The 12,647-nt window shown below is 38.8% G+C and overlaps 1 protein-coding gene across 1 annotated transcript; it reads left to right on the forward strand.

Moving 5' to 3' along the window:
* Positions 1-1,841: 1,841 nt before the first annotated feature.
* Positions 1,842-7,325, forward strand: ATP6V0E1 (ATPase H+ transporting V0 subunit e1; the record flags this gene model as incomplete). The annotated part of the gene is made up of 2 exons (XM_010170185.1): positions 1,842-1,889; positions 7,232-7,325. Coding segments are annotated over 2 exons (142 nt in total), but the record flags the coding sequence as incomplete, so codon positions are not given.
* Positions 7,326-12,647: the final 5,322 nt, after the last annotated feature.

Consider the following 12,647-nt stretch of genomic DNA (forward strand, 5'->3'; position numbering starts at 1 on the left):
TGGGAGGCTCCCTGAGCGTGGGACCGAGGGCCGGAGCCGGGAGCGGTGTCTCGCTGCTTTAACATCCGTCACGGTTTGAGTTTTCCCCTCAAGCCCTGTCTGTTGTGGTCTGCGCGCACAGCCCCTGCGGCGAGGGGATCTGGTGTTAGTTAGACGATGTTTGAGCAATAACTTCCCTTTTCTTTCCTTACTCGACCTCTTCTGACTTATCCCACCATCCTCTGGTTTCACACTGGGTGAGACCGAGAAAGCTGCTGTAGTGGATCTCCGTTCTGTGCTTAGGTGTGTGCTAGCGGCCTTGTCGCCTCAGGATGTACCGACGTCTAAGCAGAGACGCGTTCCTACAGTGATCGTAGCTGCTCAGATTAAAAAGTAGACAAGTTTTTGTCTTTCTCTTTTCCCTAGGAGATAATGACTTCTTAATCTCTCTTCCTCTCTCTGACATCCACTCTACTTCGCAGGTACCATCTGTCTTTTCTCTTAGTTGTTTACCTAAACTTGCAGGAATTTTCCTCAAGTTTCATTCATCTCTGACACTCACCGCTTTGGTTTCAAAGCTGAAGTGTGTTTTGTGCCTGAAAACTTGCGTGTCCTCAGAAATACCTTGGAAATGTGTCTTCCAGGCACGTCCTTAAAGTATGTGGGTCACCAATAGCTGTTGTGTCGTTATTCCAAAATGTGAATGTTTAACAAATATGAATAGAGCACTGCTGTGTTCTGATTCTGTAGCACCTCTGTATTAACACTGTAGTCTGTTAACTTCTTATCAGCTTAAAAAAAACACAAAACAACAACAAACCCCTACCTAAAAACCTGTTTATTATTAAGATTGTTCTTTTTCTAACAAAAGAAATCAATGCAAACTTTAACTGACCTAAAAATTCACATTGTGTAAGTTAAAACTCCCAACCAGTGACCTGGGACTCCCTGGAAAGGAGGGGCTCCTGAAGCTTGATGCAGGCTCCTTTAGCTTTGTAGCACTTGTTTGAAAGTTGAGAAGGTGAATCTGTATTGATAGATGAAAAATATTGAATGTTATCCAGGTCACAAAAGGGTTTGAAGTTACTGACCTGGCATGAGTTTTTATTACTCGATTTAGGGGGCAATACATAGAGGGAAATCCCTTTTCATAATTTAAAAAGAAAAAGAACCCTCCACTTTGCTGCTAAGTTCCATGAGCTGCATAGATCACTCACTGTTAGAAAACCTCATTTCCTTTCCTCCCATTTGAAAATTGTTTATGTGTGTAGTTGCAGTTTTACCACTTCCACATGTCAAGAGTTGCGTGTTTCTCGCTTCTTTACAGCTGAACTATGGTTTCTGTCGCAGTTTTGTTTCAGCAAGAAAGGAAAATCTTATCCTACTGATAATTTCAAGTGGCTTTGGGATTTTATTTTTTATTCAATTGCCAAAACACTCATTCATTATATAAATTTAAAAGATATATTGTGATACTGAAGTTTTCTGTAAGCAGAATTTTGCAAACTGAGAAAGTGTTTATGGTTTACTGTTGGTATTGGAACATCCAGCTTCAGTAGTTTACTAACGTGCTGGCAGAATTGACTATGAAATGGAGCAAGGACACTAACTGCATAAGATTTTGCTCCTTTTCAGAGTGATTTTTGTTAAATACAGCTGTATAGCCCTGTTAGTTCTTTTTCAGTCTTAGCTGTGCTTTTGCAATTTACTTAGCTGGAAGAAGCTAGAACATTCATGTTGAGTCACCTTCCACATGATCAAAGTTGAACTCATTCTTGTTTGCCAGGTTTTTTTTTCCGATATATCTTGTGGTCAGTCATAACATGACACCTAATCAGCTGTTTCTCTCCTTCTTTTTGTAGTGTTATCAACACAATGCTGGTGACATGTGCTGTTTGCTGCTACCTGTTGTAAGTATAAATAATGTCTTGCCTTTTAATCAAAGCACAACAAAAAGTTCCTTTTTTATGTCTTCAAGACATTTAGGAAGAAGCTTTTCAGATGTGTCACAGAGATTTAGACACCTGGTGCTCTTTGACAGCTCTTAGAATTCTTAATTCTAGAGACCTTCAGCCTGCTGAAGAATGCATTTTCCTGTTGGTGGATACTGAATTAAAACAAAACCTGAATTCCTCTTGTCTTCTGACACATAACTGTTAAATAATGCTCTGTGTTGACCTGATATTGATCCTTTCCAATTCACTGGCTTATTAACTCACAAGTATAATGGCAATTTGTCAATTCTGGAATTTTTCTGATTGACGGTGGAGTAATGACTTTTTGCCTTTTCCATTCTTTATGCCCTTACATTTATTTCTAAGGTGATACTAATTTCAACCTACTGATGAGTTCTGGTCTACTTAGTTTGATTGAATATATTCTCAAAATCTGGTAGAGCAGTAGGAGGAAAACCTTCTATGTGGGGTTTTTTGATATATGACAAATAATTTTTGTGACAAACTTGTGATGCTTTGATATATTAAGATTTTTTTTTTTAAATGCACAGGATATTTTGAGACTGCCTTTTTTCTGTAAGAGAATTCAGAGAAAAAAACAAAATGGCTTGTTGAGGAGCTCCTCATACCATGTTTTTTTTGTTTTTCCTCAAAACATAAGCCAGCAGCAGCTGGTGTCCACAAGAGAACGCATGGTTATTGTTATTTCTTTTTTTGTTGTTTGTTTGGGGTTTCTTTTAAGACTGTAGAGATTGATCTTGTCAAATAAAGTCCTATGCTGAAACAACTTTGAAAGGTGTTTGGGAAGAATTTGTTATGGAGAGTAAATTGCTAAAAATCTGGTTAGATTTTTAAGGATTAACTTGTAATAAAATCATTATTCAGTGTTCCACTTGAACCTGAGTGATATTTGAACTTTCCTGAAGTATTTAGGCGTTATTTTTGCTACTCAAAGGAGCTTAACATGAATATTTAGAGAAATTATCTCTAATCTCAAGACTCGGTCTTATGATCTGGTAGCCAAAAGCCATATTATCAGTATTGGCATGTTCCAGGAGGGGCCTGTTTGGTTCCATGTTGTGTTGGCCTGTGGCACAGACTTATGCAGGTTGGATCTAGTTAAATAATATAATATTCAGGTTTTATACAGGTGAGGCCTATGTTTTAATGATTATTATTATTCAGAGCAGTTAACACGGGAAGTCTTAAGAAATCATTCTTCCGGATAATTGTAAAAGTGCAGCAGACTTGGTTCTGTTTTGTATCTGTGACAGGTTTTTTAAATTAAAATTCTGTTGAGCAGATGTAGAAACTTGAGAAGAGCTTTGTAGTGCCAGCAACTTGAATTTGGGGTTGAAATTTGGGAATTTCAGTACTATGAAGGCTTCCTTGCCTGCCTGCACATAAAGTATAGGAGCCCAATCTCATGGTAGGTCCCAAGTGCTTGGCTACAAAAGGGCAACTGGATGCTTAGTTTTACTGGGTTACAGTACATTTGGGAGAGGGGGGTGTGGTGTTTTGGATTTTGTTTTGGTTTTGTTTACATTTAAAGTTCTCACTTAAGTTCTTTGTACTCTGTATTTGAACAGAAATAATGTCCTACCCTTATAAAATCCTTGAAGCTTAGAGTTTTTTTCTTTATCATTTGAAGGACAGTTTCCTTGAAGTTGAGGCCATGTGGCATCTGCAGAATCCTCTAGATTGTGATGTAGGATGTATTTGTTGTAGAATTTCTTAACTTTGACTGAATGCCGTCAACTCTTCACTGTACAGTGGTATTTCACTTGTAAGTTTAGTGGGTTTTTTCCTACTGAAACAGACCTATTACAAATCTAGTGTCATAAACATGATTCATAATCTGTTCCTGCATGTCCAGTGAGGGATTTTTTTCATAATCTTGTGGGCTCCAACTTGTTTTCTCTGTTATCTTTGGTTTTCTCAAATTGCCCCTTGAAAAAAGAGAAGCAGCAAAATCTTACTGTGTTTTAAACCATCAGTAATTATACTCAGCCACATAAATTACATAGTACAACAAAAAGCAGATTTTCCTCCTCATGTTCCAAGACAGGACTTCATCACACTTCCCCCCCTCCCACCCCCTGCAATTCCCCCATCAATTCCATATAGAATCACAGAACAGCCCTGGTTGGAAAGGACCTTGAAAGATCACCTAGTCCAACCTTTCTCTCCTCTGTTTTATTCAAACATATGTAAGTTTTTTTTCTCACCTTATCCTTTCCCATTTTTGGAGGAAGCATTGAAAAAATTTCAGACCTTAATTTTGGTGACTAAAGGGAGACTCATTTTTCATATCAGTCTTGAAGGAAGCACAAGAGAATGGTTTCTGAGGCTTCTTTATTGGATACGTTAGGGTTAAAATAACTTGTCCCAAGTATGGTTTTCTGTATTTGTGTGTCCTTAGTAGGTGGCTGCTGCTGCTATCTCCTACTTTGCAGAGTTGTTTAGAACTCCGCTAGACCTTGTTTCATACTCTTCGAGTTACCTTTCCAGTTGAAAATAGGAAAAAACCCCCAATTTTCCTGTCTTCATTAAACACCAGTTGATTGACAAAGTGATTTGCATCAAACTGAATTTCACAGAATCACAGAGTGGCAGCAGTTGGAAGTGTTTGTGAGAACTAAATTTTAAGTCAATTGCATTTCAACTTAAAGCTGTTTCTTCTGTGTTCTTCTGTCTTCTGCTGTGTTTAGATTTAACAGTGATCATTTTGAATAACCGTATTGATCACATGGTGTTAATTTGGTTGTTCTATGGAAAGTTTTTGCATGGGTAAGTACATAATTTGCATACCTAGCAGCCTTTTGAGGGAGAATACACAAGCCTCAGGAACCTGATAAAATGTAAGGCAAATCATAAGGAGTTACTGCTGCAGAAGTTATAGGTTGCACCATGATGTAAGGTACTGTCAAAGTCTCAATCTGTTAGGCTGTTTACAGAGCAATTCCTGAGACAGTACCATGATGTTGTACTAACAGAGGACAGAATCCTTGAAAAATGGTATTATTTGCTACTGATTCTAGAAGGATTAAAATATGGTTGCTCAAATTGACATTTAAACAGAGATAGCAAGACCTTAATTTGTAATATGCAGCATAGACAGATGGCAGTTATGGTAGAAAGACCTTTTAAAAAATCTTTCTGGTTGAACATAAGGGACTTTAATTTCCTTGTCTGAGCTGAGTAATTAACACTAACAGTTGTAAGTGGTATCTGGTAGATTTTAAGGAGCTGTGGGTGGTTTGAATGCTATACTTGATTTTAGCAACTCTAGAACATTACATGTTGGATACAGAGGCTTGCTTTGTTTTACTTTGAATGCTGTGTTTTGTTTTGGATTCTCATGATAGATTATTGTATAAAGCAGCATCACTTAAGCAAAACGTGGGAAAAGCCTTTTCATAATTTACCTTGAAGGCAAGGGAGTTGTAGAGTTCAGTGCCTAACTACTGCTTTAAATTATTAGGTCCTAGCAGAGCAGGGAGGAGGAATATACTATTGACCTGTAATGCCACTATGGCTTGGAGCTTGGGTATCCAGCATGGTCCCAACAAATAGCTTTTGAAAACTGCACAGTGCTTGCCTAAAGCATGGTTATACAGCTGGGACACGTCAATATTTTGAATGTGCTTCTAGCTCATTTAATTCACAGCCATGCTGGGTCTGAATTCAGGAAGCACAGAGAGGCGAGAGATTTGTGCATACAGTGTACAGTGAGAAAGAGAATAATGTGCTTTAACAGGCTTTTAGTGTTCCTACCCTCCTCCCACTTCTGTTAGTTCAGGATGCTAAAGGCAGATGGTGCAGTGCTCTGGCACCCCTTCTTTCTGTCTCTTCTATCTGAAAATTAACCCTTGCAAAATAAATTCTGTGATTTTTTTAAGAGCTAATTTTCTTTTCCCTTAAGTTAATTTAACATCATGAATAATATGGTTTCAAAATACATGGTTGTCATAGCTTTGGATAGCGAAGTAGAAACACGTTCACCTAAAGGTTATCGGCTCTTTTTGGTGGTGTCTTGCTGATGTTTTAATTTCTTTGCAGAGCCTGCTATGTATTTCAGGGCTTGCATGACTGATAGACTGCTGCAGGCTCAGCGTGTCATTTTAACTAGAGTCCTACTTTGTGCAAAACTGAAATCGGTTTGAAAATAAATATTTGTAAATTTTAAGAGGATTGATGTGTTTTCTTTAAGTCTGGCCCACATCTTTTGCCCCTGGCTGTTCTAACCATTTTACAGCCAACCTGCTCTTCCTTTGCTGGTCGAAGCATCAAGGTTTGTGTGGAATTTTCCATGACTGCCTAAGCACTCTGATACATTTGTGGCAGCTCCCATTACAAAGCTGCTCTGCTTTTTCTCCTCCTTACAAAGCATTCTAGAAATAGCAGACAGATGAGCCAGTGTGTTCACTAAATGTGTTTATATAGTTAGTATTTAACATAGATTTAAATCCATGGAAGCATCCATTACTTTTTCTGAATCTTGTAATATTTACAAAGCAAATATATCTTTTAACAGTGGGATATTTATTTCTGTTTAGCTTGCCTGGATATTTTCCACAAACTACATTCCTCTTGTTCTCCATTCTGGCTATAGCTTCTGCAGTGTGACTTTGTGAACTGCTCTGATGACCAGGCTGCTGTTGCTGATGATCTGGGGTTTGTTGTCGTATTGGTTTTGTTGTTGTGGGTTTTTTAATAATTTTTTGCGTGTTTTCCTGTGGTATTTTACCATTTTGGTTTAGGCTCCTGTTTCTTGACCTCTGTGCCAGATTGAAATTCACTTTTGTTCAGTCTCTGATGAAAAATATACCATATCTGCAAGGGTAGGTTGTCATACACTGAAAACAAGAGCAAACGAGAGAGAGTGTGTTTCTCAGAGGTTTTTATTTAAAGGATGCTTCAAAGGCACTGAGAAAAGATCTGTCTCTCATGTTTCTGTCTTCTGAGCCCACGAATACCTGAGTTTCATATGTCTGACAACACCTGTCAAAGGAAAAGAATGAAAGAAATGCTGTCAGGTGGTTTTGTGTTGCTTTAAATTGAACAGAACAATTTATTGTTTCAGTTGTGGAATGATTTGGTACAAGATCTTCAATTGCTGTTGTCTGGTCTATGTCTATGAGCTTGAGTAAAATTTTTATTTGATACTAGACCTTCCTGAAAATAGTCTTTTCTTCTCTGATAGTACTTGTGCTTTGGACAAGTCTTGCCGTTTATCATAAACTTTGTAATTTGGCTGATGTTCTCTCTTTTGGGTTGGGGGGGTTGTCTTGCAGTTGGCTGATTGCGATTCTGGCTCAACTCAACCCTCTCTTTGGGCCGCAGTTAAGCAATGAAACAATCTGGTATCTTAGATATGACTGGCCTTAAGGATGTCTGTCCTCTGCTGCAATTTATTGCCTAGGTGAGTATGATCAGATTTATTAATGTATTAGGTATGTTAAAGCTTCAGCAGAAATTGGACAGTGGCGGAAGCAGTGTGTTCAGAATTGCTAGCTGTTTTGCAGGAGAGATCTATCTTTCTGTAGGCTGCAACAAAACATATTTTGGATATTAATCTTGACTAGATACCGTGAAAAGCTTGGACTGAATTCTCGTAGTTATTTTTCTCTGCTATCATGTCGTGTGTGCCGTGTTCAGTAAGCAGGGGTTTGTAAGGAAAGCGGTATGTTTCTTCTTCCTACCAAAAAAAAAAAGGGGGGGAGGGGGGCTGGAGTATCTTTTAATAGCTAGCAGAAGTGGATTTCTTGATCTTTAACAATTGTTAAACCCCTGTTCAAGCCTCCTACCATTTCATCCAACTCCTGTCCTGATTTCTGAGGCAATATACAGTTGCTCTCATTCATCTGGGAAGTCAGGGTGAGAACTGTGATTAGAATGGTTCTGCAGCTCCGGTCAGTGTGCAGCACTAGCACTCAGCTTACAGATGAATGTTTTATTTTTTTAATGATAGCCTGTGTGCAACTTTAATCATAGACGAGCCTGGTGGTTGCTATCTGGGTAGTGCTCTTGGAATGCTGTTGTTGCAGTTCTTGGGCATGCTTTCTGACATGACTGGCAAAAATACAGTGTCTTGTACTAAAAGTACCATAATGACTTCAGGTTTCTCTAGAACCGCAGCATTTGGAGTTGAAGGTTCAGATGAAGGACAGCTTGGAAAGAAGTAGCCACGATTTTGTTATTTATGCCACTAGCTGAATAATTGGACGTGCTTATTTTTTTTACCAGGTTTTTTTTTTGTCCTTCTATGTTTAACTGCCTACCCCCTTGCTGTTAGTAGTTCAGTGTCTGTTTACAGAAGTCCAATAGCAGCAGACAGATGACAGTTGATGTTACAGCTCAGTTAAACGCTGTCTGTAAAGCATCCTGAACACTTACCCTGAAGCAAAGCTCCACTTCTTCAAAGTAGGCTTCATCTGAACTGTGGTGTTGTCAGACTGTGGCATGTGTATATGTCTGTATCTTCTCTTTTAAGCAGCAAGCAGAAGCTGAAGGTAGACTTGGCTCTGCTTCAAGTAGAGCCCTGTAATTAGCTAAGTCAGTCAAGCTGAATTTCCGAGGTGCATTTTCACTGCTTATGTGTTAACTCATAATTAGTTAGCTAACACAGAGAGCAGTGTATTCTGGTAATGGACATACAGATCCCTGAATCCTGTAAGATAATTCAGTTTCCTGGGATCTGAAATTGAAATGTTATGTGGACAGGGGGATGCCTTAGTTATAAAATTTGGCTTCCTTCTGACTGACAAATGGTCTGTGCGTTGCAACCAGTGAGGACAAACTGGAGATGGGATACCTACCATTCTTGGACTCCATGGGCCTGCTAAAAGAATCAGGGCTTTCCCTCTCCCTTTCAGTGAAGAATTTTCCTGAGAGCTGGAGGTAAATTTGTACCAAGGAAGAGAGGGAACTGATGCATTCTAGGATGACCAGACAGTTGTATGTGAGGAGCTGTCATTTTTAAACTTATTAATGGATAATTTGAGACCTATATAGTGCACGTTGATGTGTTATATGAAGCAGTTTGTTTCACTTTTGATATATCTGATTTCATTGGCTTCATTTTGGAATGAAATTAAGGTTCTTGTGTTTGTGAAAAAGGAGGCTTTTTAAAAAAAGCAAAAACATATAATAATCCTCAAATATCATAGTTAAATATTATGTTCGTTCTTGCTAGAATTGTGCTATTACAGGACATAGTATTCTCCACGATCTTGTTTGAGTTACTCTTGTAGTGTTGAGTGGGCTAAGCAGCAAGGAGGTTGCTACCTTTGCTCAGGCTGTAGTGTCCCATCGTGTGCTGCTGTGTGCCTCTGCACTCAGAGCCTCCTGTTGAGTTTTGCACTGGACAGGAGCTGTGAATTAGATTCCATCTGAAAGAGCAGGGCTATATCTCTGACACTGCATGGAATTCTACAAATATAGCTACCTTTTCTTGTCTGACCAGTTGGTTTTGGCTTTTAAGATGTGCTTTTCCACAGCACTCAAGGTTAATGTACTGTAGCTTTTTTCTGCCTCCCATGTCTCCTTCAGTTGAGGTTTGGATGGATTAGTATGGACGATGCAAAGAGTTAAAGCAAAGAGAATGGTATACTAACTCCCAGAGTGGAGAGATCTTACTTAAAAATGAGGATAGTCTAAGCAAACCCATTTTACTTGACCGATGGAGCAGGCTGAAAATGCACGCTAGAAGGCTACTGCATTCTAGTGAGGAGCTTCTACAGATGCTGACTTGATTGTTCTATGCCAAATTACAGAAGTTTGGTCTTTTTCATCAGTATCCCTCCAAGTCAAGTGATGATGATGATGATGATGTATCACGTGACTGGTCTCTTTAATCAAGTTAATGACAGTGTGTAAGAACATGCAGACTTCTGTAGCTGTGGTAAATGTGGGCTGTAGTCTGTTTTAAGCAATTTGACCCAATGCTGCCTTTTCTCCTTAAATTTGTCAATTTACAGTCTGTGTTCTCAGACAAGGAACTCTCTCCATGCAAGTGCAAGAAGGGCTGTCGTCCAGATGACTGGATTCTGTTACAGCATTAAAAACTTTCTAGTAAAACAGTTGTTGTGCCAGCTTAGAATGTGACTAAAACTACTTGCAGTAACTTCAGAAATGAGCCTGCTAAGAAAGCAAGGAAGTAGAGATCATTCTTGAGGCTCCACATAGATGAATTACATACGTTTCTTGGCCATTTCTCAGTGCATTTGTGGAATGGAAATAGTTGTGGTTAACAACCAGGTCTTCAATTAGTGAATTGTCTCCATGGAAAGGAATAATTAAGTTGCCTCTTGCTTTGCAGGTAAAGAAGAGATTTCCTCTGGATGAAAAACTCCACTGACCCAAACATGCCTTTAACATGGTTGGATACCAAGCCTGCATTAATGCCTTAACATTTCTATTGTGCTTCAAATGGCTTGTTCAAAGCCCTGTATTTTTTCCCACTATACAGTTTAACAGTGTGCCTGATGCAATTTATACTCCTCTTCAGTACTGTAAATTCTTGTCTGTTAACTTCCGATGTGATTAAAATTTCTACAGTTTTTATAGGTCATAGAGTCAGCTTTCCTGTTCATTTCACTTACTCTGTAGGAGCAATGTATATATGTTACAGGTCTTTGGTTGTCTGTTGCTGTGCAAACCCATGTTCTCTTTGATTGCACTTGAAGAAAATGTGTGCAATGAACCATGAGGAGAGGAGAAACAGTGGTGCCATGTGTTGATGGCATTTATTTTTAAAAATGAGTTGTATTCTTGGGAAATTTGGTCTTAAATTTCTCATGCCTGGAAATAAAACTAATCCTCTGCTTTATACAAAATGTTCTTGAGCCATGTTTAACTGTTACAATGTGCTTTTCTGTGGTTTTAATCAGACAATAGTTAGCCAGAGATGTGGATAAACTGAAATAAAGTCATGTAGCGTGATGAGAGGAACATGCTTCCTGCCTGTATGAAGACCTCTCAGATAGTTCTAAAATAGGACTAAGTTTGCAATCTAGAATTGCTGAAAGGTCTGCAGGAAGAAGTGAATGCTTATCTCCAGATCTTCTTCTCCATGACCTTCCTATTGTCTCATACTAGGGGGACTCAGTAGCAGAGAGAACGTGACTAGTTTGAATGAAGTGTAAACAGTAATTTTGATAGGAGATTGATTTACTCTCTGGCCTTTCTGGAGGATACGTGTGGTAACAAACAACTGGAGTTGAACAGGAAACACAGCAGTTGTTTTATACTGACTTGACACTTGCACATGGAATTCCAGACCAGATAAAGCACATGATAATGTGGGCTAGAGATGAAAGATTGCTGAGGCTCCTCGATGTCAGACGAGTCCATCAGATTGGGAATGAACCTAGTAAGTCACTTGCTGAGGAACAGCTTCAAAGGATATAAATACTGCTGCATGCACAGGAGTCTTCACGTGTGCTTTCTTACCTCCTTATATCATGTCCAGATAAATTGCAATTACTCCTTCCTATGTTTTATGGTTACCCATAAGGACATAATGGAGTGCATTCGTTTTGTTTTGTTTTGTTTTTTTCCTGTTGGTTAGCACTGTTAACTTGTTCAGTGGGGTAGTACTCATTACTCTGCAGAGAGATTACTCTGAGATCCTGACAAAAGTGCTGTAATGTGCAGTGATCGAAAACTGGACACTGTGAATTGCAAAAGAAACAAGAACACGTCCACCATTACAAATAAACATAGCAATTGTTGGGACTGGAACAGTGAATTTTTTTCAAGTTACCTACTACCAAGGGCTGTATTTTAACATGCAGGAGGCTGTACACCGTAATGCTTTATAGTCTGTGGTAAATAATTCCTAAGAAAATTGGAAATGAGATGATCTTATAAAAGCTTAGGTTGTTGTTTTGGCTTTTTTAAACGTGTGCATGGAGGATAAGATACGTTGACATTGTATGGGGAGGAGAAATGCTTCTAGACATCGTTGACAATTTTGAATATGTAACAGTTTTTAAAATATATTGATCTGCCTGTCATATTTACCCTAAAGTGAGACCTAAAAAAAAGGAAAAAATCCAGTGACAATCAGTGGTATTAGTATATTGGTATCACCACTTTGTTTAACAAGCTTTCTCTTTTAGGTTCTAAGCTGTCACTCATTGTAGAAGATACAGAAGTAAAATGGTTCATGTGGCATGTTTCACTGTTGGTAAATTTAATGCAAAGAGCTTCCCAAAGCCTGGACAAACAAGCTGTAGTTCGGTTTTTATTTGGGTGCTTTCCAGGTAAAGAAATTTCCCTTTATCCAACTGGTTAATGTTTTCTCTGAAACAGACACCAGGTAATAGCATGATTGAAGAAGTTGAAAAAATAATGTTTTGTTTCTGTTGTGCTGAATGTTGTGTGACCTACTCTCTGCATCGTGATTGTGGAATGGTCTGCTCCGTGTGTGCCAGGAATTAACACTGCTTCAGATCATTTCTTTTTTTGCATGACTGCAGGAAATGAGAGCAGACAGATTCAGCCACTGGTGTTTAGCAAACAATGCAGGTATCAAAGCCTTTAACAGTTTCCTCTGGCTTCCTGACAACAGAAGAGAAGGCAGAATGTTAAAGTGTATATGAAGGAAGCTCACTAGTGCTTGAAATGGCTAGAAAGCCTGGGGCTGAGGCCTGCAAATGCGTATTGGCATTTTGGGGGGAAGGTAAAACTGAGGAAGATTAAAGA

Source organism: Antrostomus carolinensis, unplaced genomic scaffold (genome assembly GCF_000700745.2).
Source record: "Antrostomus carolinensis isolate BGI_N321 unplaced genomic scaffold, ASM70074v2 scaffold3736, whole genome shotgun sequence".
Lineage (NCBI taxonomy): Eukaryota > Metazoa > Chordata > Aves > Caprimulgiformes > Caprimulgidae > Antrostomus > Antrostomus carolinensis.